The sequence below is a fragment of the Stegostoma tigrinum genome, chromosome 13 (assembly GCF_030684315.1).
Source record: "Stegostoma tigrinum isolate sSteTig4 chromosome 13, sSteTig4.hap1, whole genome shotgun sequence".
NCBI classification, from domain to species: domain Eukaryota; kingdom Metazoa; phylum Chordata; class Chondrichthyes; order Orectolobiformes; family Stegostomatidae; genus Stegostoma; species Stegostoma tigrinum.
Window position 1 is genome coordinate 23,356,290 of NC_081366.1, and position 23,733 is coordinate 23,380,022.

General features: G+C 40.0%; 1 protein-coding gene across 4 annotated transcripts in view; it reads left to right on the plus strand.

Annotated features, from left to right (window-relative positions):
• The window catches only part of LOC125458319 (protein Shroom1-like), a 74,885-nt gene that overhangs the window by 34,649 nt on the left and 16,503 nt on the right, over window positions 1-23,733 (plus strand). For 3 of the 4 annotated variants that reach the window (XM_048543512.1, XM_059650611.1, XM_048543511.1), the window contains exons 2-7: window positions 375-3,056; window positions 4,371-4,438; window positions 6,126-6,869; window positions 8,060-8,566; window positions 14,458-14,590; window positions 16,619-16,891. In XM_048543512.1, coding sequence (XP_048399469.1) covers window positions 462-3,056; window positions 4,371-4,438; window positions 6,126-6,869; window positions 8,060-8,566; window positions 14,458-14,590; window positions 16,619-16,891 — 4,320 coding nt within the window. In that variant the 5' untranslated portion in view covers window positions 375-461. The remainder of the gene's footprint in view (window positions 1-374; window positions 3,057-4,370; window positions 4,439-6,125; window positions 6,870-8,059; window positions 8,567-14,457; window positions 14,591-16,618; window positions 16,892-23,733) is intronic. The other variant, XM_048543513.1, reaches the window with a different exon arrangement.

A 23,733-nucleotide genomic window follows, 5' to 3' on the forward strand; every position in this document is an offset into this window, starting at 1 on the left:
CTTGCGCCCACTTTGTGACTTGAATATTATATTGATTCACCTTTTAGTGCTTTACTTAGTATTACTCAGTTGCCAGGAGTGAATACTTTCAATTTACACTCTCAAAATGGAGCCTCCATTCATTCAGGTAAGCATAAAAGATAAAAAGCGTAAGAGATTCTCCTGGTAAACATTATTTTTTTAAACAACCGTTTCCAACAAGCTAGTTAATAGTTGCATTTCCTATCCCAGAAAAGTGATGTTTGCAAGATTGAAAATTGCATTCTTCTATGTAATTTGATGCTTTTCAGGATACCACAATGCAATAAGTTTGTGCACATTTATTATTTGCACCAGTGGTAAATGTTTTAATTGTAATTAATCTTTTTTTTCAGAAATTGGCACATCCAAAGAAATTAGATGAATCTTTGAAGTCTCGTTTGGAAATGATGAAGACCAGATTATTGAACAGCAGTTGAAGGATGGATGGATTGGATCAGACGGACACCACCACAAATCACTTCTCTCCTGACAGGCTTACCGGTCACATAGATCCGTTCAACCACCAGCGTGGCAAAGGGGACTCTGGTTATAGTTCCTTCTCTATTTCATTCAACACTCCAGAGTACTTGTCTGTAGCTCATTGCAGTGAGGATCCCAGGCAGTCAGGATATGCATTGTATCGGGGTCCTGATTCAGAGACACTGCAACATACTGACGCAGTAGTCTGCGATGCTGGTGTTATGAGCACTGAAGAGAGAGCCGTGTTCCCGCCAATGGATAACCCCTCTCGGAATGGTAATAATAGGAAGTTTAATTGGTCAAACCCACCTCCTCCTCCAATACGCCATGATAGTTTCCTAGTTACCAAGCAGCATAATGGTCTTGGCAACAATTATAGCTATGATGAGTTATGCCTCCCAAATGTGGCTGAGAGGTCTTCATTAATCGAGAGCAAGACACGGGGGATGACTAATAGAAGTTACCTCCAATCTAAGGAGACCACAAACCTGCCTGCTGGTAAAGTTACTTATGACCTTGGACAAACGCGAACTCCATGGTGTACTCCCACTTCAAACTTGACTGGTTTTGTGCCAGAAAGGCACAGTCAATCACTTGAAGGTGCTGTCAATTTTCCTTCCAAAGGTACTGATAAGGCATCTCAGAACGACTCAAATGATTCACTTCCTCCCTTTGTCCATTACAGTTTAGGTGTCACACATGACTGTGCAGAATCGCAACAACAAATCAACAATCTCCCACTGGCACACGGAATTAAACCACACCCTATTAGACAGCAGCACCTTGATCTATCACCTGTAGTAACTCTTACTAGTGCTAGTGAAAGTAATCAGACTGCAGTGTCATATTGTTACACCAGCAGCACACATACAGAAACATCTATAAGAGAGCCTTGGCCAGCAGAAGGTATTTCTGGGCCTATCCAAGCAAAGGACCAAGAAAACACTACAGAAGCATATAAATCTGAGGCACATTCTAAGCCTCATGTAACTGGAGATTGCAAAGGTAGAAAGGAATCTTTGAATCCATTGAGTACCAGCCATTTAGTTCTTCAGTCACCTGCCATGGACTTGCAATCCACGTGTGGAGAATTTGGATTTAGAAGGCATAACAACGCCAGCAGCAGCCAGATCTTCTACTGTGGACCCAGTGAAAATTCTCACAACTCAAAACTACATCCTACAGTGCCTGAGTCAGCAATACAAAGCAAGTATTTAAGCCAAAGGCAAATGAGAAATAGCATAGACAGTGCAGAGTCTCAGATACTCCCACATTCAGATGCAAGAACTAACCACAATGCTTTAGCAAACCAATTGTCTACAACAGCAAGACAGTTATGTACCGATGGAATAATCACTGCTGAAAATACTCCAATGCTGCATCGTCTTACCTTTGAAAGCATAAATACAGCCAAAAATGCAGCAGGAAATACTAATCAGAAAATACAAGCCACTGAGGACTCAAAGGAGGCATACAATCAGAGGAACAGAAACCAAGACCTGCGCAAGGGTTTCCAGAGCAAACAGGAACAGTTTCACAAGTGCAAGAGTTTTTTGCAGCTCTTAGATGAACCTACCAAACTCAACCAATTGAATGAAGAATCTTCAGACCTCTTAGGAACACCAATTGTTTCTTCTAAAATTGCTTATAGAGACCAAGTGAAGTACGCACAAACTATGGTCCTAAGGGAGACCTCTTTTAAACGTAGAGATCTTCAGCTTAGTTGGCCAAACCGAGCTAAGCAGAAACCCACTGAGAGGCCAAGCATCACACACTTACAAACAGCCTCTTTGACGGACCCAAGGCATTTCCTTGATGATCCAACAACCACAATGTCATCGTCGCAAGTATTACATGAGGATCTACCAGCTAAATCTCTGGCTTCTGAGCACCAGGCTGCCCATATGGGGAGCAGGAAAAGACTGACATCGCAAGAGAAAACGATGTATCATTCAGTACCTGAAAAAATAAATCAATTGGGTGTGACAAATGGTTCAAGAAAATTCCCTCCTTCATGGGAGCAGGATGACAATTTCCCAAACCCACATGAAGAGAGGAGCATTGTAGCTTCCATGCGACAACTGTTTGAAACAACTTCCTTGGCAGCAAATGCACCCATGGCATTAAAGCACATTCAGCACAAAGCCTTAATTGAGTACATGGAACGTAAGAAAAGTCAGAGACCCCGTAGCACAGAACCTATGTGTGAACAAAGTCAAATGGGAAGGTTCACCTCGCACAGGAGGTTTTCGGACTGGAGTTCCAATGTATGTTCCAACCTCAGCCCTGCCAAAGGGCAGAACATATCGAGACACAAATCTGCAGATGTACTATGGGAACCATGGGACGATTCCTTGGCAATGCCAGCCATCTGCACCAATACGTCTCCCAGTAGCCAGTTAAGCCAGCCATTTCAGAACCATCACTTTCAAAAGCGGGCAGATGACGTTAGTTTTTCTGGAAAGTTTGCATCCACCGATAAATTACCGAACCAACCAAGGTCCGTTCATTTTGTTGGGCGCCCAAGATCAAAGTCATCTCCATTATCTTCACAGGTATGTACATTAGCTAGTAGCTGAGTCATTCTCACTTGATTTGTCCCCCTGGCACCGCCTGAGCTGAGATGCTCTGGCTTTGATTCCCACTTCCGGGCTGATATCTTATTCACTTCAGGAAAGCCAGCATGTATCAATGCTGAACCACAGCTCAAATAAATGGAGAAAGTTAATGGCAGGAAAGGTACCAAATGCATCTGCTAGGGACAGAAAGCAGTGACAGGTAAGAAGGATGAGCAACTAGCCATGTAGAAAAAGCTATATAAAGAAAAGTGAACTAGCCCCATGAATGCCAGATCCAAACCAAATGTTTTCCAAGTAGTTTCTGGTTCTTTATCATGTGGCTAGGGATAAGGGTCGGAAGAGGATAGGAATTCTGAAAACATTGAAGAGAATTTTGCAGCAATGGCTGGGTACTGTAAACTCATTGGATTATAGGTTTTAAGATTTTGAAATGGCCTGTAGCTAAATGATATTGATTTTTTTGTGCTAAAACTCTGTTACCATATTAACCTCAAGAGAAATTAAGGAAAATGCTGCTCCTCTTGCAAAATAAGCTTTTCATTTTCATTTTTTAACCACAATGAAATCAGAATTTGTAAATAATTAGAGCACACATGTTGGTTGCATGATTAATTACGAATTAGCAGTGTTGTTACAATCCTTTTACATATAAACATGCTGACACTTTTACAATGGCAACAGCATCACTTAGAATTACATAGATTTGCAGCACCAAAACAGTTCAACCAATCAATGCAGGGTTCAGTGTTTTCGTATATTCCCTTTTCTGTCACATATTCATCTAACTTCCTTTTCAAAGTATCTGAGCTACTTGCGTTTACCATTGTCTGTGCTAGCAAGTTCCACATTCAAACCACTCCCCAAATAAGGAAACTTGTCCTTATTTCTGTATTGCAATTATTATTAAGTTGTACTGAAAGTCTAAGTTTAGGGTCTTTCCACAAGCGGAAATGTCCTCTCTGCACCTACCCTGTTCCATCCATTCAGAATTGGAAAGACCTCAATCAAGTCAACTCTAAGTTTTCTCATTTTAAAGGACAAAATAAAACCTGTTCAATTCTCTTCTTCAGTGCAATCGCTCAGGTCTGGTAACATCCTAGTAAATCTTTTATCCCAGTAAATATTTTATAGTACAGGGAACTAGAAATGTGCACTGAATTGCTATTGCCTTGTTTCCTGATTAGTTTTTTGGAAGTTTAAAGTATAAATTTAAAACACATTGAAATTAAATCAAACAAACTGAAGAGAATAACCATGTTTTGATAAAGTTATTTTTTTTCCCTGTTGCAGAAGGATTTAGCTCCTGCTGTAAGCTCAGAACCAATGAAACAAATGTGTAACAGCAGAAACACTTCCAGGTGAGTGACAAAATTGTCTTTGCAAAGACTATGTACTGAACTTGAAGCTTCAATATTTAAGAAGCAGAACTGAAGTGGAGGGATACTTCTGCCTATTCTGAAGATGTTGGCCTGCCCTTGTTTCCTAGCCTGAGGATCATTTCCCTGAAAAACAAGTCTGCAACTTCCAGATTTGTGTTCATTTTGGGACAGAACCATGTTCGGGTATGTCCCTTGCCCACATACCTTGCCGTAGAATCAGCATGGACGAGTTGGGCAAAAGGGCCTATTTACGTGCTGTATGACTCTAAGAGAAGACAGCTAATGGATTGCTTATGCAAAAAGTGATAACCTTTTAAATTGAAAATGTTCTTCATGGTAATATAACAACACTCTGAAAGTCCTTATATTAACCCCTCTTTCAGTCATATTCTCTGGTGAATTCTAAGACTGGAGAAGTGATTCCAGTACCCACTGTTGCAATGCAAGTAACAGGAACTATCACAGAGGCCTTTTTCTCATCTCATGGTTGGCTGTGATTTCTTCTGCTGGAACAAATCTGGAGAAAGCACTGAGCAGCCAGTCACACAGTGATGATCATCCCCAAATTGTTTGCCACCTCTGCCCGTTCAAGATCCACCAAGTGTTGTTGCAGAGAACCAGGAATTGAAGCACCAATTCAAAGCTAGGTCAGCGCTGTGGTTAGTATGGCAGGGGGGTGGGAACCTGAGCTGTATACCTGAGCTTAAGGCAATGATTGTAGGCACAGACCATAGAAATCATAGCTGTGTGAATGAGCAGTTATTCTATGTAGGGATATTGTCCCCAAATAATCTCAGATGATTCAATAGTCTTCCTCCTCTGCAGTAATGGAACACAAGGTAAAACATTGTACAGCTGTGGGGGAAATGTGGAAGAGTGAGAATGACAGAGTAGGCCACTTGGCCATGATAAACTGTATAGTCGACTTCTCTGTTGTGACCATTTCTGAATTCTGTGGTTAGAATTCGAAAACCCTAGAGAAATTCAGTCATTCACCAGCAGAGGACACCATAAACCCTGTCCTCACACATGAGAAAATTGTATATGATCATTATAATTTGATCACCATTATCCATGTATTATTGGATTGGGGTTGCTTATTAAGTTACTGTTGTATAAATAATAATACTTATTTTTATATATCACAAGTCTGGTCTTAGCCAGCTATTCTTACAGTTCCTTTGGGAAATGTTGAAAGATAAATCATTAATTGCTTTAACTGGAGTTTACGCAACAAAATAGGAGCAGAAGTAGACCCAGTCAAGCCTGGTCTGCCAGTCATAGCTGATCTGATATGGCCTCAACTTCCTGCATGACCCCCATATCCCTTAATACCCATATCAATCAAAATTTCTGTCCAACTCAGCCTTGAATTTTTCAATCATTCATGCTCTACTGCTTCCTTATGGTAACAATGCCAAACACTAATGGTCTCCAAGAGAAGAAAGTACTCCTCATCTTAAATGGGAGAGGCCCTATTTTGAGACTGTGACCCCAAATTCTAAATTTTTCCCATGGGGGGTATTCCACATATCAACGATGTGAGAGTTAAGGTGAGAAAAGTATCGAATCTTGGTTTTGCTCAACACTTGTTAATTTTATGACATACGTGCTCCAATTTTTTTTCACAATCTAAATATTTCAAATTTGTAATGCTCCTTCTCAGGTCTGTTTCTGGCAAAATCAATCCTGTAACTGATCGGATTTCTTATTCAAATTGTCATGAAAATAAGCGTAAAAACATGGCCCCTAGCAAAAACATCCTTGCCAGACAAAGAGGAAAGTCATTGGATGAAATTCAGACGCCAAGAGTCAGAAGTTCCGCAGTACTGAGCAGAAGTTCTGACCAGCTCCACCACTCTGCCATTGATAGTGAAGTAGATTCCCAAACTGGAAATATGGTGCCTCAAGAAAAGCCCAGTGGATCTCCAACTAAATGGATTAAAGTGGCGCTGGCATTGAAAAAAGAACGTCCACCACTATCAAGATTGCCTTCTCCCAAACAAGAGGGGATTAAATTGAAGCAGGAAGGCATTATGTTAGGAACTAACAAGATTTCAGCTCTCACTACATTTGAGACAAATTCTAAAGTAATCAAGGCTCATAGGGGTTCTTCTGCAGAATCCCCAACTTCTACATCCCCATCTCCACGTTCCAGGCTGCAATCTCCACTGTGGAATTCAAGAGACCGGGCGCATTCCCTTTCCTCCCTGTCTTCCTGGAGAGATGATGTGTTTGTTGAGGATTCTTCCAACATATCTAAAAACAGTACGACAGATCCTTGTTCAGCAGCTGAAAACTTTTCTGTTCAATTCAACATCTCACAACAGCATCATTCAAAAAGTTTTGAATCTTCACCCACGGAAATAACAATGAATAAAGAAACCAAATCAGCTACACAATCAACCAGGTAAGGCAGCAAAATCTGTTCATTATTCAAAGCAAATCCTTGCTCTTCTTTATCTAGATTTCTGTAGAGTATTGCAGTTTTGTTTGAAGCAATTTAACAATTACCTTACAATTACCTTAATAGTTGTTAAAAAGTTGCAAAAACAGAAATCGCTAGAGAAACTCAGCAGGTCTAGCTGCATCTATGGAGATAATGTAGACGTAACGTTTTGAGTCAAGTGGCCCTTCTTCACTGGACACTCCAGTTTCTCCAGCGATTTCTGTTTTTGTTTCATATTTCCCGCATCCACAGTTCTTGGTTTAATTTTAGATGTAAAAATTTAAGCGTCTCAATTCAATTTGGCTACAGACATAGCACAGTTTCAGTTGCAACTACAAAACGTAGTATTAGGGACAATGTGGCCATATTGAACAGTTCCAGTGTTTCCTTTACAGCTTGTATTTCACCTGTGAGAATGTCTGTTAATAAAGACAGCATATGGCTAAGCTTGGCATCAGAATTGCAACTCCTCAAAGTGCCAGTTTGCAGCAGTGAATATTGATGCTGCTCAAAAGATTAATTAGTTTTGGAGGTGGGGAGTAGTATGGTGCTGTTCTGTGAGGACAGAACCCTGATTGTTCGTTCATGGGGCCTCAAGAATTCTTAATTTAGCAATGCCAGTGAGTGAACCAGTATCATCCTTTATATGGCGAGGGATCAATTTCAGCCCTAATGATAGTGAAAGCTACTTCTCAATTGGAAGTACAGTTTATGAGGAAAGTCAGTTTTATTTCAGCTGTCTTGAGAAACTAATTTTAAAACAATATCGGCTTTCGCACAAGCCCAAAAATATATTAAAAGTTCAAATAATACTTTTTAAAAAAAATGTTTTATGAACCAATCCAGCTTGGTAGAATTCTGATGGCTCAGGGTTCTGTCAACAGTCCTCACCAACATCTTTCCTTTAAGGCTCACCAGGAGAAATCTAATGGCATTATTGGAGAATACCTTTCCCTTTGCTTTTTTTTTCCCCTGGCAGAAGCCTAATTGTAGCTGAGGGCCTAAAATGCAAAGCAGATACTTGTGATGGGTGTGTGGTAGATGGATAGAGGAGAGTTGCTAATGCCTCTATTATAAACCTGAGATGCTTTTCAAAAAGCATTTTAATTGTAGCCGTTAGGCATGATTCCAGCTTTTTTTTTCCTTTCTAGAGGAAAGAATTCACTGTCAACGAAGGAATCTCTTCACCTAGATCTTGGAGAAAATGGTGAGGAAAATCACAACAGGTCAATGTCAACAGTGTTGGGATCCTCATCAAACAGTTCAGACGTCGCTATTGAAAGACCTGTGCCAATCTTGATGGCACAAGTTGCAAAGTCTGCTGAGGACAAAAGTGAGACCAGCCAGCCTTTTCCAGTAAAGGACCATCAAGACAATGGGGAAGAGCCATTTCAGCAGCTTTCAAAAGACCCAGGATCCACATCTGTCCATGTAAGGGTGAAGACAAAGACTCCTGAAGACCTCAGAATTGAGGAGCTTATTAAGGAAATTATTAATGAGGATCATTCACTAGCAGATGTCCTTGATCCCAGCCCTACACGGAAAACTATAATGGATCTTGTGACAGAGTTGTTTCAAAAGGATACTTCAGTGCTTGAGGCTTGTCAGAGGAGAAAGCAAATGGACAGTCAGGCAATGATGAAGGAAACCAAGAATAAGTAAGTAAATTAATTACAACTTGCTACATGTAACCTGCAAATACATAAAACTAGTACTGAAAAGTTATGTTTGCTCAGTGAGGCCTAAGTGAGTGCTGAAAGATATATTTGGAACACAATCTGTCATGCTTTATGCTGTAATGAAGTGATTTTAGTTATTATTTTCTACTTTTTGCTTCCGACAGTATCGCACTGAACTGTCCAAGGTTGAAGCAGAGTTGTTCTCCTTCCAATTTTCCAATTTCGTTACATAGGAACATGGAATATTAAAGCGGGTGTAGCCCCTTGAGCTTTTTCCACCATTTTTTCTAATTATAGCTGTTCATCCAACTCAATACACCATTCCTGCTTTCTCCACAAACCCTTTGATCCCTTTTTTTTGAGAAATATATCTACATATTTTTTGAAAGATTTCAGTGTTTCTCCAGTATAATGTTCAGATATCACCAATATGTCCTTATGTAGGCAAGAAGAACATGGAAGAAGGGTTGGATAGTGTTTAGCAGCGTGATGGCGTATGAACTTAGGCATTAAAAATGGTTTCAGACCAAGAATGGCTGTGCAATGCTACTTGCAATGTCCACTAATATCCAGTAACAACAGTTTAGTTATTTATATGATATGGAAATGGAAAGACTGTGCAGAAGTCTATATTTTTAAATAATTTTGATACAGACCATATGGTTTAGGGACAGCAGGAGGGCCACTCAGCCCCTCAAGTCTGCCTCATGAATAAGAATGTGACTGATCTGATTACTGCATATTCCCATATACCCCCACTTGCATTTTATCCACTTACTTATCGAGAATCAATGTATCAAAAATATTCAAAGGCTCTGCTGTCATCACCTTTTGAGGAAGAGTGATTCAAAGTCTTATGACTCTCTGAGAGAGAAAAAAAAATCCGCATTGCTGTTTTAGCTGGGTGACTGCTGTTTTAAGCAGTGGTTCCTAAACAGTGGTGGAAATGGTCTAATGGTATTGTCCACTTGGGAACCCTGCAGCCCAATGGTTTCAATGTGGATTTCACAAGCTTCAAAATCTCCCTTCCCCGCACTGCATTCCAAAACCAGCCCAGCTCGTCCCAGCCTCCCTAACCTGTTCTTCCTCTCACCTGTCCCCTCCTCCCACCTCAAGCCGCACCTCCATTTCCTACCTACTAACCTCATCCCGCCCCTTTGACCTGTCCGTCCTCCCTGGACTGACCTATCCCCTCCCTAACTCCCCACCCATACTCTTCTCTCCACCTATCTTCTCCTCTATCCATCTTCGGTCCGCCTCCCCCTCTCTCCCTATTTATTGCAGTTCCCTCCCCCCATCCCCCTCTCTGATGAAGGGTTTAGGCCCGAAACGTCAGCTTTTGTGCTCCTGAGATGCTGCTTGGCCTGCTGTGTTCATCCAGCTCCACACTTTGTTATCTCAACTTCTGAGATGTTCCTTGTATGGTTTATAATGAAGACCAAAGCAAAATACCTTTTCAGGTTTTTTTTCACCATTTCCTTATTTTCTATTATTAATTTTCCCATACCTATTTCTATAGGACAGATGCTCACTATTCATTTTTCATTTTTCACTATCAATAGAAACGCTCACTGTTTGTTATTATATTGCCAACTCACTTTCTCTCATACTCTTTTTTTTCTCCTTATTATTCTTTTAGTCATTCTTTGCTGTTTTATATATTTGAAACTTTTGATTGCCAGCCATCTTTGCACTACTATGGGTGCTTTTTCATTAATTTTGATACTATATACAACATTTCTGGTCAGTACAGATAGTGAGCCCTATCTTTGGATTTTTGTTTCCCTTCCTCATTGTATTTATTCAGAAATATCCCCTTAAATATCAGTCACTGCATTTCTATTCACCCATTCCTTTATCTAATTTATTAATTCACTTTTGTTACTACTTTTATGCCTTTATAATTGCCCTTTCTTTAAATTTTAAGTACTAATCTTGGATCCAATCATCTCTCTCTCTCTCTCTCTAATTGAAGTAAAAATCAGTTAGAAGGATTACTGCTACCTTCTGGTGCTTTCCCTGTGAGATCATTATTTATCCTATCTTGTTACGCAGTAACAGTACTAGTACAGGCTGTGCTTGGCTCCAATACATGCTGTTCTAAGAAACTATCCTGAAACCAATTTAATAACTTCTCTCCCAGGCTACCTTTGCCCATCTGACTTTTCCAGATGAAAATCCCCCATGGTTATCTTCTCACCTTTCTGACAAGCACCTATTATTCTGTGGTTACTGATAGGGGACCTATGCACCACTTCTATAAGTAACTTCTTGCCTTTAACATTTCTCAACTTAACTTGAACCATTTTTACACCCTGCTTCCTTGTCATCCCTGTCTATTGCACTAAAAGCATTAATAATTAACAAAGCTACTGCTCCACTTTTTCCTGCTTTCTGTGTTTCCTAAATTTTGATTTTTAGGCCCAAATTTATTTCAACATAAGTCTTAGTGACCTTGACATCATCCTTATTTCTCTTTGCACTATCAATTCATCTGTTTTATTTTGAATGCTGGGTGCTTTCAGATATACAGCCTTTAGTTATATACTTTTACTATTCTTAAAACTTTTAGCCTTACCTGTTGATTTATTTTTAGAGTTAAAATATATCCCTTCCTGTTAGGGTGGTTCCTCATTTCCCATATTAATATCTGACTGCCTTGCTTTGTCTCTACTATTTGATTTACCACATGGTCTCAAAATTGAGTGCAGTGAGACATAGAAAATAGATACAGGGCTCGGTCATTTTGACCTTCAAGCTTGCACTACCATTCAGTATTCCCTTCCTGTTTTCTCTCTGTACTCCTTGATCCTTTCGGCTGCAAGGGCCACATCCAGCCCCCTCTTGAACATTTCTAATGAAATGGCCCCAGCAGTTTCCTGTGGGAGAGAATTACCACAGGTTCATGAGTCTCTGAGTGAAGAAGTTATTCCTCACCTCAGCCCTGAGTGGCTTACCCCTTATTCTTAGACTGTGACTCCGAGTTATGGACTTCCCCATCATTGGGAACATTCTTCCTGAATCTAGCCTGTCCAGTCCCATTAGGATTTTATATGTTTCTGTGACAACTACCCACCACCCCCCACCATCCTTCAAAATTCCAGTGAGCACAGGTCTATTCGATCCAGTCTTTCCTCATATGTAAGCCCTGCCAACCCGGGTATCAGTCTGGTGAACCTTCACAGGCCACCCTCAATAGCAAGAATGTCTTTCCTCAGACTAGGACTCTAAAACCACACAAAATACTCAAGGTATGGCTTCACCAATTCCCTGTATAACTGCAGCAATACATCCTTACTCTGATTCTCAAATTCTCTCGTTACGAAGGAGAGCGCAAGCCATTAGCTTTCCTCACTGCCTGCTGCACCTGCATGACATCCTTCAGCAACAGTTCCACCATGACACCCAGGTCTTGTTGTACCTCACCTTTTCCTAAAATGCAATCATTCAGATAATATTCCTGTTTCTGCCACCAAAGACAATAACCTCAAACTTGTCCACATTATGTTGCATTTGCCAAGTATTTGTCCACTCAGCCAGTCTATCCAAGTCATTTAGTGTCATCTGCAAATTTGGAAATATGGCATTCAATGCCTTTGCCCAAATCATTAATGTGTATTGTGAACATATCCCACAATTTAATTTAAAATCCTTTCTACTCCCCTTGTTAGACAGCTCACTAGAACACTGGTGCCAGCAAGTTTAAGCTACTTTCCTTCTTTAACTAATTTCTCCCCAGTACAGAACTTGTTCATCTCTGCTTAGTTCTTAACTTAAGCAAGCAGCACTATGCTTCTTCACTGTTAAACATGCTATCAAAAATATTCCAATACAAAGAGATCATTGATTAGTCCCATGGGTCATTCACAACCCAGGTCATACAGAAAAACCCAATCACTGTCACTTTTGACGTGATAGTGACAATGAAATATATATTCTGACGCAGGGAACAACTGAAAAAGATGGTACCTTTGTGTCCCAACCGCTCTAAAAACCAGTTGATGGTCTAGACAAACCGGACGTGAGGGTAAATGAAGGCAGAAGCAAAGCGAAATGCTACTCATCACACGGCATCATACACATTTAAGGATAGATGTAGCAAAACCCACCCTCACAATTGCACACAGCAAAAAGTAATAATTGATGTTCCAGCAACTTATTTAGTATCAATAATTTATTAAAACTGCCAGATATCATTGATTTTGGGATCCATCAACAATTTCCCTGTATTCCTTTAATTTGTTGCATGATGAATGAATAGACAGATGTGACATTGATATGGTTATCTGTATCATTTAGTATCTTATGTGCGGTTAAGGAAATGGATTGCGGAAAATATAACTACACTCTGCTGAACAACTTTGGCTTGAAAATTAACCTTAGGTATATGATCTTTGATGTTATTTTTGTAATACCCTTAGGATGAATATCAAAGTGAGAATGGCCATTTGACCCATCTAACCTCATCCATCCCCAGAAAGCATAGTTACTCTCATTGCAACATCTGTTTGTTAAATCATTCCAAGATTATTGTCTCTATTGCCTGATACAGAGGTGCATTGATCAATCATTTTGGGAATGAGTGTTTCCTGATATTCAACTTAATATGGCCTTTTACTAGATAGTTCTTGGGCTTGTAGTTCTATTATTGGGTTCAGTTTGAAGTGTAGGGATCATGGATGTATAAATCCTGCTAATATTGGTACTGGAGAGCAAGGGGAAATCTGGAAAACAAATGAGTTAACAAGATGGGCCCCGAGCACTTAACTGTGGCAGGCAAGGCCAGGTGACCTCTTGATAATTCTAATGTAAGGAACATGGAGCTCAGAGTGATTTGGCAATGGCAGGCCTGCTTATCCAATCTTTGTCTGTTAAACGGCCATAAGACACAATCCTAGGTGGAATTACGGAGAGGAATCCAACATTTAAGGCTCTATTATTACTGTCTCTGCCTGGCATAAACCAGACATGGACCCAGTTAAAGTAAGTTGAGAAAATCGATCACTCCTTTCCAAACCCAAACTGCTATTTGAAAATACAGGCAGCAGGGCCACTTAGTGCTAATCAGATAGCATCATCTTGACTTCTCTTGCCATTTTTTCTGGCATGACAGTGGAAGAGATATTGCACTAGTCCCAAGTTCCCTGATCTGTGTTAACAGAATAACTTTTAATGGTAGTTTACTCTACAGAGTGTTACATAGTTTGTACAACATGTCCACCCTTGTGTTTGTGTTCCATTTTACTTTAGCAAAACCCATCAACATATCCTTCTCTTCCTTTCTCTCTCATGTACTTAAGGATATCAAAATGCTAGATTACCTATGACCCAGGAAAACCAGTCAAAGTACAATGGAATGAACATATCTCCTGCCTCTATTCTGTCTCTAAATGATTGGACTCTTGGGGGAAGATCAGCCATGATACTTTGAATAATGAAATAGTAGTGAGACAGCCCAATAGCCTACTCTTGCTTCTGTTCCTCATGTTAAAAGAAATCCTCACCTGATCTATAGCTATTGTGTGCTCAAGAAAGTTTGAGAATTTATCATGACTCACCAACAGCTTTATGATGTAGCTTGTAACTATTGAACACTCCCTCAAATTTATTTAACTCACAAATCTCCTGCTCTTTAATACAGGATGAATAGTCTCAGTAGTTTGAGAAAGATTTGAACCCACATCAGAGATTTGAAACAATATTAGTTCACAAGCAGTCTCTTCCTTTCCAAATAATATACATTAAAATGACAGAACTACAGTAAGATTAACTGGATAGTTCTGGTCTTACTTAATGCCAGGCATTTGGCAGTGTTAAGACAGTCCTTTGGAAATGTCATCCGTGCTTTGTGTTCCTATTTTTTTGATTAGAAACAAGCAAGATAATCAACTCTCATTTTCAATAAAAACAAATCTCCAATCTGAAATATCAATGAAAATCAATCAAAAACAAGAAAGCACCAAGAGTGAAATGGAGTGTGAAAGTGATGTGACAGAGAAGAAGGTGAGTGATGCTTATGCAATCCCAGTACAACGCCGTTCTTATGAAGCCAAGAGGGGAGCTATCAGCTGACACTGAGCATTTTATATGCAGCAGCTTACCCATTTCTACATAGTATTCTGGTAATTTACACACTAATACCATCTCCAGTACAGCATACTAATCTTGTATTAACCAGGTCTGTTCTTAAGGAAAATTTTCACAATGTCCTAATGCCATTTCAGTAGGTATCATATGTAGATGAGTAATTCTGACTTGGAGATACCCTATGACATTCAAATGCATATAATACTATGTTACTGCTTCTTCCAACAAAACAATATAAACAATGAGAGATGATTTGTTCTGCATAGCTGTAACATAAATGTGAAGATCAGTTAGCAAAATTGGCTGGGAGGATGGCTTGTAATGCACAATGACACCAACAGCATGGGCTCAATTCCCATTCTGCTTGATGTTACCATGAAGGTCCCACCTTCTCAGCCTCACCCATTATACCATCAGGTTCAGCTCATGACCAGTTGCCTCTCTCTCTCTAGTCGATGAACAGTCCTCTGGGACTATAGTGACTGAATCTTTTCCTATCATAAGTACATTCTTTATAAGTTAGTTTTTAATTTTGTTGCACACAGAGAACATCTTCACATTGCTAATGGGCTGAGGATTTCAAATATTTCATACTATAATAATTGAACAGACTTTGTCTACTCTTCAAAAGCATTAAAGCTTTCTCCATGAATTCATGACTGCATATTACAGGTTAAAGCCCTTGAAAAAACAGAAGTGAAACCTATTTTGAACTAAGTAGTAATTTCAAAATGGCCCTACTGAATTCGAGCTTTCTACATGTGTGATTTCTACCCCATCCTCTTCTCTCATCACCAAACCTGAGATCTGCTGGAAATGGATATCCAAATCTAAGAAAACCGTACTATTTTTGCCAGTCTTCAGAGGTAGCCTGACTCTGCAATTCCTCAGACATTAATATACTTCTGTTGACTGGTCAATTCTTAATTCCTGAATTTTCAAAGTTTAACTCTTGAAGGGTACCCCTTCAACAAATTACAGAACACCAAGCTCACTGCTTCCCTGCAGTTTTTTTTAACCACAAGAAGCAAGTAGAAATTTTCAAACAATGAGTTAAGCAATAAACTGCAATTTTGGGCAGTATACATTAGAAAATGCTCCAAAAAGCTCTTGCACATTGATGAACATTGCCGCATTTAGTGATGCTTTTTCTTATAAAAGAATAGTGCACCTACTCACTATATAAACAAAATACTCTCAGTTCCAGTTTGGACAGTTTCTGTCAGTTACTCATTGTAGACAGGTTACACAGAGATTTGTTTCTCCATTGCTTTCTGATTGTATCATGTGGCTGGCAGGCCAGCAAAAAACAAACTAAATAGACCCTTTTCTTTCGGTTTAGCATTTTGTATGTTCCCATTCATTTGTAAACAAGTAGGGACAGGCAATACATGCTGGACAGCTAGCGATACTATGAGTGAACATAAAAAGTAAATACTTGGACATTCAGCAGAATGGGTGCACTCCTAAAAATGTGCTGGAAACTTCAAGAGAAGATACCCCTTCAACAAAATTATAAATTTCAAACCTATTAAATAGATTCATGTCTATGTTGCCCATACGCACAGAGCTCTTCACCCAACATTGTTGCCTCTTCCTGAGATGTGTACTAAAACAGCATAACAAGAACACATTCCAGTCCTGCCTACCTACCTGACAGTGTAGAAGACACTGGCAATATATTTGTGGCTGAGTTCTTGCTATGTTTCTAATGCATTCCCGTCCACTGCTGCTTCAACTGCTGGGTCAGACAGACGCGATGGTTAAAATTTTCCAGACCTCAAGTCACAGGAACCAGACAGTCTGTCATTTGCCTTAGCCCCCACTTGTGGATCATATTCCCGTATTAAAACCAGGCTTGCCAACTCTCAAACAGATAAAAAAAAATGCTAATAGATTTGAAATGAATGTGTGTGTTAAAAGCTGCTTTGCTTTTATTTCCAGAAGGAGTTAATTAACACCATTAAATGTAAACTTCAAAAACTTCAGGAAGCTAAATCTGGTTTAAATGAGGATATCAAAAGAAATAGCACATTAGGTGATGACATCCAGGTCTGGGTGAATGAAGTCTGCACGCCTAATGAAGTCCAGAAATACAAGACCTTCATTGAGGATCTGGACAAGGTGATGAACTTGCTGCTGTGTCTATCTAGCCGTCTGGTGCGAGTGGAAAGTGCCCTGAGTAAAGTCAATGAGGCCACTGACGTGGAAGAGAAGGTTTGTTACGATTATCAAGTTGTATTCAATTTGACATTTAACTTGAGCTACTGCTAAATACCGTGAAACCAAAATATTCTAATTGTTATTACCAGAATATTTAAAATTTCCCAATGATTTAGGCAATTGATTCATGTGGATTTCCATGTCCCCTTCTTGTGCTAATTAAAGTATAGTGATCGAGGAAGGCTTAATTAGGACATGAACAAAATACTGTACAAAGATAGGAAAAACAGCTGGTACATGTTGATAGTGTTAAAATAGTGACAGATACAGCTGAAAAAAACTCGTGTGCTTAGAAAATTCAATACTAAATATATCCCAAGAATTTAAAGCAGAAATTAACAAAACAACGTTAACTGTTCAGCTGAATCAGTGGTATACAAGTTAACAGAAGTCATGATTAAACTATGCAGTGCTTCAAATGAAATACCATCTTGAATACTGTTACTGAAAAACAAGACAGATAGTCAGGTCCTAGTGGCAGTTCAGAGTTAGGTATGAGACTGGTCCTTATTTTCAAACATTTGAACTATTTGAAAAGATTGGGGCACTTCAGGTTTTTAATCTAGAAACCACGCATTTGTCATATGCTGTTGTAGATATATACATAAATTGGGAAAGAGAGTAGGAACAAGCTGAAATACACCCCATGCATTGGGATGCCAATACCAGGACCAAAGAGAATTCTTGAGCATGCACTTGCCAGCAGTAAGAGAGAGCTGGTGATTTTCAATTTACAACGAGTCAACCGTCCAGTTAATAGAACATATAGAACATAGAACATTACAGCGCAGTACAGGCCCTTCGGCACTCGATGTTACGCCAACCTGTGATACCAATCTGAAGCCCATCTAACCTACATTATTCCATTATCATCCATTTGTTTATCCAATGACTATTTAAATGCCCTTAAAGTTGGCGAGTCTACTACTGCTGCAAGCAGGGCATTCCATGCCCTTACTACTCTCTGAATAATGAACCTACCTCTGACATCTGTCCTATATCTATCACCCCTCAACTTAAAACCATGTCCCCTTGTGCTTACCATCACCATCCTAGGAAAAAAGCTCTCACTGTCCACCCTATCTAATCCTCTGATCATGTTATATGTTTCTATTAAGACACCTCTTAACCTTCTTCTCTCTAATGAAAACAGCCTCAAGTCCCTCAGCCTTTCCTCATAAGACCTTCCCTCCATTCCAGGCAACATCTTGGTAAATCTCCTCTGCACCCTTTCCAATTCTTCCACATCCTTCCGATAATGCGGTGACCAGAACTGTACGCAATACTCCAAGTGTAGCCGCACCGTTAAGGATGATGGACAAGCCCCTGATGCTGCTCTCCGATTAGACCATTGGTAGCTGTGAAGCTTCAGCAACCCTACCCCAGCAGAGACAGGTTGGAGACAATAAGGACACTTCAAATAATACATTTAGGAAGACTGAGGTTAAAAGGCCTTTTCGGGTGGACTCAATGGAGCAGAAGGGAGAGCCTTTCCTGCAGCAGCCCTTCAGAGGATGGAGACTGTGGCTCCACTAGACCCCACGCTGCTGCAGTGAGGTCACCTCCCTGAAGTTGCCGTCCTTTCCCACAGGGCAGGGTGTTGTCGAAATGTTGCGGACCCATTGTAATGGCTCGTAATTAGAGTCTCAACTATAAAAATAGAGTGAGGCCTACAAGCAGCAGACAAATAACCTGCGCCCAGATTCACCACAGGATACATTTACCTGTGATGGGAGTTGTCCCAATATGGTTCCACAGAATTTCATTGCTCTCTCACTCTTCTATTCTAACAGCTGGGGCTGGTAAAATTCAGACCAAAAAATTGAGAATAATCAGAATAGTATAAGTTCCACACTGAGAACAGTGGTAAGTGTTCAACCTAGTAATATATCAGTTTAGGATTAATATCAGGACTTTCTTCATGAAGAATTGTTAATATATGGAATAGACATCCAGATAGATGAGTGGAAACAAAAATCTTAGATATGTTAAAGAAGCAATTGGAAGCTACAATGGGAGAGAGAGAGAGAGATAATGGGAACTGCAGATGCTGGAGAATCCAAGATAATAAAATGTGAGGCTGGATGGACACAGCAGGCCAAGCAGCATCTCAGGAGCACAAAAGCTGACGTTTCGGGCCTAGACCCTTCATCTGATGAAGGGTCTAGGCCCGAAACGGAAGCTACAATGGGATGGCTTTGCAACTGTCTGGATGGGTGAATTAATATGGTCTAAAAAGCTTTCCTCATCTATAATTATCTTGTGTTTTTGTGAGTAGTGGTGAATAGATATTGCAGGAAAAGATGGGTTTCACAGGTGATTGATTACCTGTGTAGTCCATTGCTTTGCCTTAACTGCAAAATTTGAGGAAGGTGTAGATTCAGAGGTTTTACAAGAATCTGCATTTATCATGGCTAAAATCTTTAATCTTAATTTGGTCTCTACTGAACTGAGTTTGACAAATCATTTACAACAAGAGCTACTTTCACACTGAGTTTTATAACTGCATAGTGGCTCAGTGGTTAGCATTGCTGCCTCACAGTGCCAGGGATCTGGGTTCATTTCCACACTTGGGTGCCTGTCTGTGTGGAGTTTGCACATTCTTTCGGTTTCCTTTGAGTGCTCCGGTTTTCTCCCACAATCAATGTACAGGACAGGTGGATTTGACATGCCAAATAGTATTAATATAAATAGTATTTACCCATAGTATCCAGGAGTGTGCAGACTAGGTGGATTAGGCATGGGAAAAAGTAGGGCTACAGGGATAGGGTAGGAGGAAATGGGTCTGGGTGGGATATTTTTCAGAGAGTCAGTGTGAACCCCAAAGTACCAAATGGCCTGCTTCAACACTATGAGGATTCCATGATTTTATAAATCTGTTGTGCAGACATTTATACATTTTCAATTATTTGAAGAACAAAAAAGAATAATCCTTTGGTAGTAGACCATTTGAGATTGACTGAAAAATATCACAGATTATTGCAGCTTTTTGCAGGTCAATTTGCAAGAAATACTAAAACTAAAGGGAAAACAATATTTTCACTTCATAGGAGAAAAATGCTGATCGCATCTCAGAGGAATCACATTTAATGTTGGACAATCTTTTGCAAGATGTGCAAGTGCATGCTGGTTGACTCTGCCATAACATTTATCTATATCATTTTTCTAAGTTATTTGGAGTGTGCAATAATTACATTGTTGACTAATTTAGGGCTATTGTCCAGGTTCGCAGTGTGGTGTACTTGTGTATAATGGAGGATATTTATATTTTTTCTATAATTTTTCATGGGATGGGGATATGGTTCAATGTCAGTATGCTACCATCTCTCCCATCAATACGTAGAGTCCTATCTTTCCAAATGGAAAGAACAAGTACACACCCTGTATATATTTCAGCTCTAGAAAATAGGTGGTAGACATCATCTGGCTCATTTCTCATGGTAATCTGTTAGCCAATCAGAATCAAGCTGTATCATTTATAATTTAAACAAATTCTGTCTGTTAACTGGTCCATTTTCAGTGACAAAAGCTTTAGCAATCAGAGTCCACTTGACAACCAATCAGAACTCTCCTTGCAAACACCATCAATGCTGTTTACCTTTACTTTGGTAATTAATGTGAATTGTCCTGTTGAGTGTGAGATAAAAAGTTGAGACCAAATATGCCTTTTTTCAGCAATAAACAAAGGAAAATCAGAAGGAAGAACTTTACTTAATTTTTCAAGATTACTATTGTTGATATACTGTTACTCTGTTGCTGCACATACCTAAATTAGGAATGGTGTAAGGTTAAATATTTTGGTGTCCCAAATAATACAAGTGTGCAGCAGATTGGTAGAACCTATGATAATGGGAACTGCAGATGCTGGAGAATCCAAGATAACGAAATGTGAGGCTGGACGAACACAGCAGGCCCAGTAGCATCTCAGGAGCACAAAAGCTGACGTTTCGGGCCTAGACCCTTCATCAGAGAGGGGGATAGGGTGAGGGTTCTGGAATAAATGGAGGGGGGGGCGGACCGAAGATGGAGAGAAAAGAAGATAGGTGGAGAGGAGAGTATAGGTGGGGAGGTGGGGAGGGGATAGGTCAGTCCAGGGAAGATGGACAGGTCAAGGAGGTGGGATGAGGTTAGTAGGTAGGAGATGGAGGTGCGGCTTGGGGTGGGAGGAAGGGATGGGTGGGAGGAAGAACAGGTTAGGGAGGCAGAGACAGGTTGCACTGGTTTTGGGATGCAGTGGGTGGAGGAGAAGAGCTGGGCTGGTTGTGTGGTGCAGTGAGGCTTGGGGACGCTTTGCAGAACACCTCCGCTCAGTTCGCAATAAACAACTGCACCTCCCAGCCACAAACCATTTCCACTCCCCCTCCCATCTCTAGATGACATGTCCATCATGGGCCTCCTGCAGTGCCACAATGATGCCACCCGAAGGTTGCAGGAACAGCAACTCATATTCCGCTTGGGAACCCTGCAGCCCAATGGTATCAATGTGGACTTCACCAGCTTCAAAATCTCCCCTTCCCCCACCGCATCCCAAAACCAGCCCAGTTCGTCCCCTCCCCCCACTGCACCACACAACCAGCCCAGCTCTTCTCTCCCACCCACTGCATCCCAAAACCAGTCCAACCTGTCTCTGCCTCCATAACCTGTTCTTCCTCTCACCCATCCCTTCCTCCCACTCTAAGCCGCACCTCCATCTCCCACCTACTAACCTCATCCCACCTCCTTGACCTGTCCGTCTTCCCTGGACTGACCTATCCCCTCCCCACCTCCCCACCTATACTCTCCTCTCCACCTATCTTCTTTTCTTTCCATCTTCGGTCCACCTCCCCCTCTCTCCCTATTTATTCCAGAACCCTCACCCCATCCCCCTCTCTGATGAAGGGTCTAGGCCCGAAACGTCAGCTTTTGTGCTCCTGAGATGCTGCTGGGCCTGCTGTGTTGGTCCAGCCTCACATTTCGTTATCTTGGTAGAACCTATACTGATATTAAAAGTTTACTTTTTGAGAAAACATATTTCTACAGTGTTTTTATTTGTTTTAATGTATAAAATATCCCAAAGTGTTATAACATAATATTTTGACATTAAGACATACAGCCCAGATGACCAAAAATCTAATCAAACAAATAGTTGTGTATTAAGGGGGAAATGAGTTAGGAATGTAGAGAAGTGAAGTAAAGGAATTCCAGAGCTTAGGACATAGGCAGCTGCTGACATAGACATCAAGGTCAGAATGGTTTAAATCAGGGATACTCAAGAGGCCAGAATTGATGAATGCAGATATCTTGGAGGATTGTGGTGTTGGAAGAGATTACAGAAGAGAGGAGCAATTACAGGGAGGGCAGTGGCCATGGATGTTGCCGGACATTGTGATCAACTAGGTCAAGAAATACAAGGAGGGATAGTTTACAATTACTGCAGCAACACCGATGGCATTCGTGATTATGATAAGAATCATTTCAGTACTGTAATGTAAAAGATTAAAATAACATGTTCCAGTATGGTTAAGGAAAAGATCAAGTCAAATGGCAAAAGGTGCACCAACTGGATAAATTGATCTTGGCTGCAACCATGGCAAGGACATGAAGAAACGCAGTTGTTGAATTTCTAGGAAATCATTAAGACGTGACAATGGTGTTCACCCAAACCAAAAGCATTTCCAACTCAAATTCCTAAATTCTGTTTAAAAATGAATATAACAGAGAAGCAACGTGAATATCTTTTGGTAGTTTGAAATGGTTTATCATTTATTCTCTAAAAGACTGCCCTAATACTTCTGAAATATTTTGAGAAGAATTGAATGTGATATTTAAGCCGAATCAGCACCAGCTGCTATTTTATCATCAGGCTCAATTGAACCTGTTGATTCCCCTAATCTATTGAACAGTACCGTGATGAATCTTAGTGAAGAAAAGAGGTCAAAATGTTGCAGCAACTACTTAGGGAAGGGATTAACATTCCTGGGCAATAATGAACAAAAAGGTCACCTTAAAAGTATCACATTCTTAGACTTCTTAGAGCCCATGAGCTGATTTTATTCATGCTTTTCAGAGCTTACTGCCTAATTTGAAAATGCTGGCTGAGTACATCTGAGTCTTTAACATTTTTTCATACATTTATACAAATGATCACTGGTAAATGTGATGACAAGAGTAAATGAGAGGTAAAATAAACCAGAACCAAACTTAAATATGATCATTACCCTCTGACCTTTTTCACATTGGCCAGCATCTCCGAAAGATTAGGAGCTTAGTTGAGAGATTATGGAAGCTTATAACTATACTGTGTAACAAAGAAACTGTATAACACACTTGAAGATTTCAAATACACATCACTGACCTTGGTGGGTAAAATTACAACAAGTCCAATATTAGCAAATATTTAATCTTTAAAACAGTATTATAAGTGCTTTGGAGCTATCTGTTTTATGAGGTAAAACATTGAAATAAGATAAACCTGTTAAGGTCGATATAAAAGGTGCCTTAGCAAATCTTTTGAAAAATTAAGTAAAAGCTTGTGCATTCAAACCTGAGAAGTGCCCTCCACTCTTTAACCACACAGAGTGCCTCCTTAATACTAACTAAATCTGCGATGCTCCTTCTCAATACTGCCAAGGCTTTTGTCATCATTGCACAATGGGAAAATCATGTTATTTTATTGAATGTTACCAAACTTTTAATGTTGTTACTTTGTAATATTTGATCTACAATTTCCAGACTTCAGAAAAGTTTGTCGTAGTCTGAAGCCCATATTACAACCGTCTGATCCACTAAACCATGGGACCCTTACACAGTGCTACTAAATTTATGAAACCACCATCATTTTCTAAAATACTGGTGAA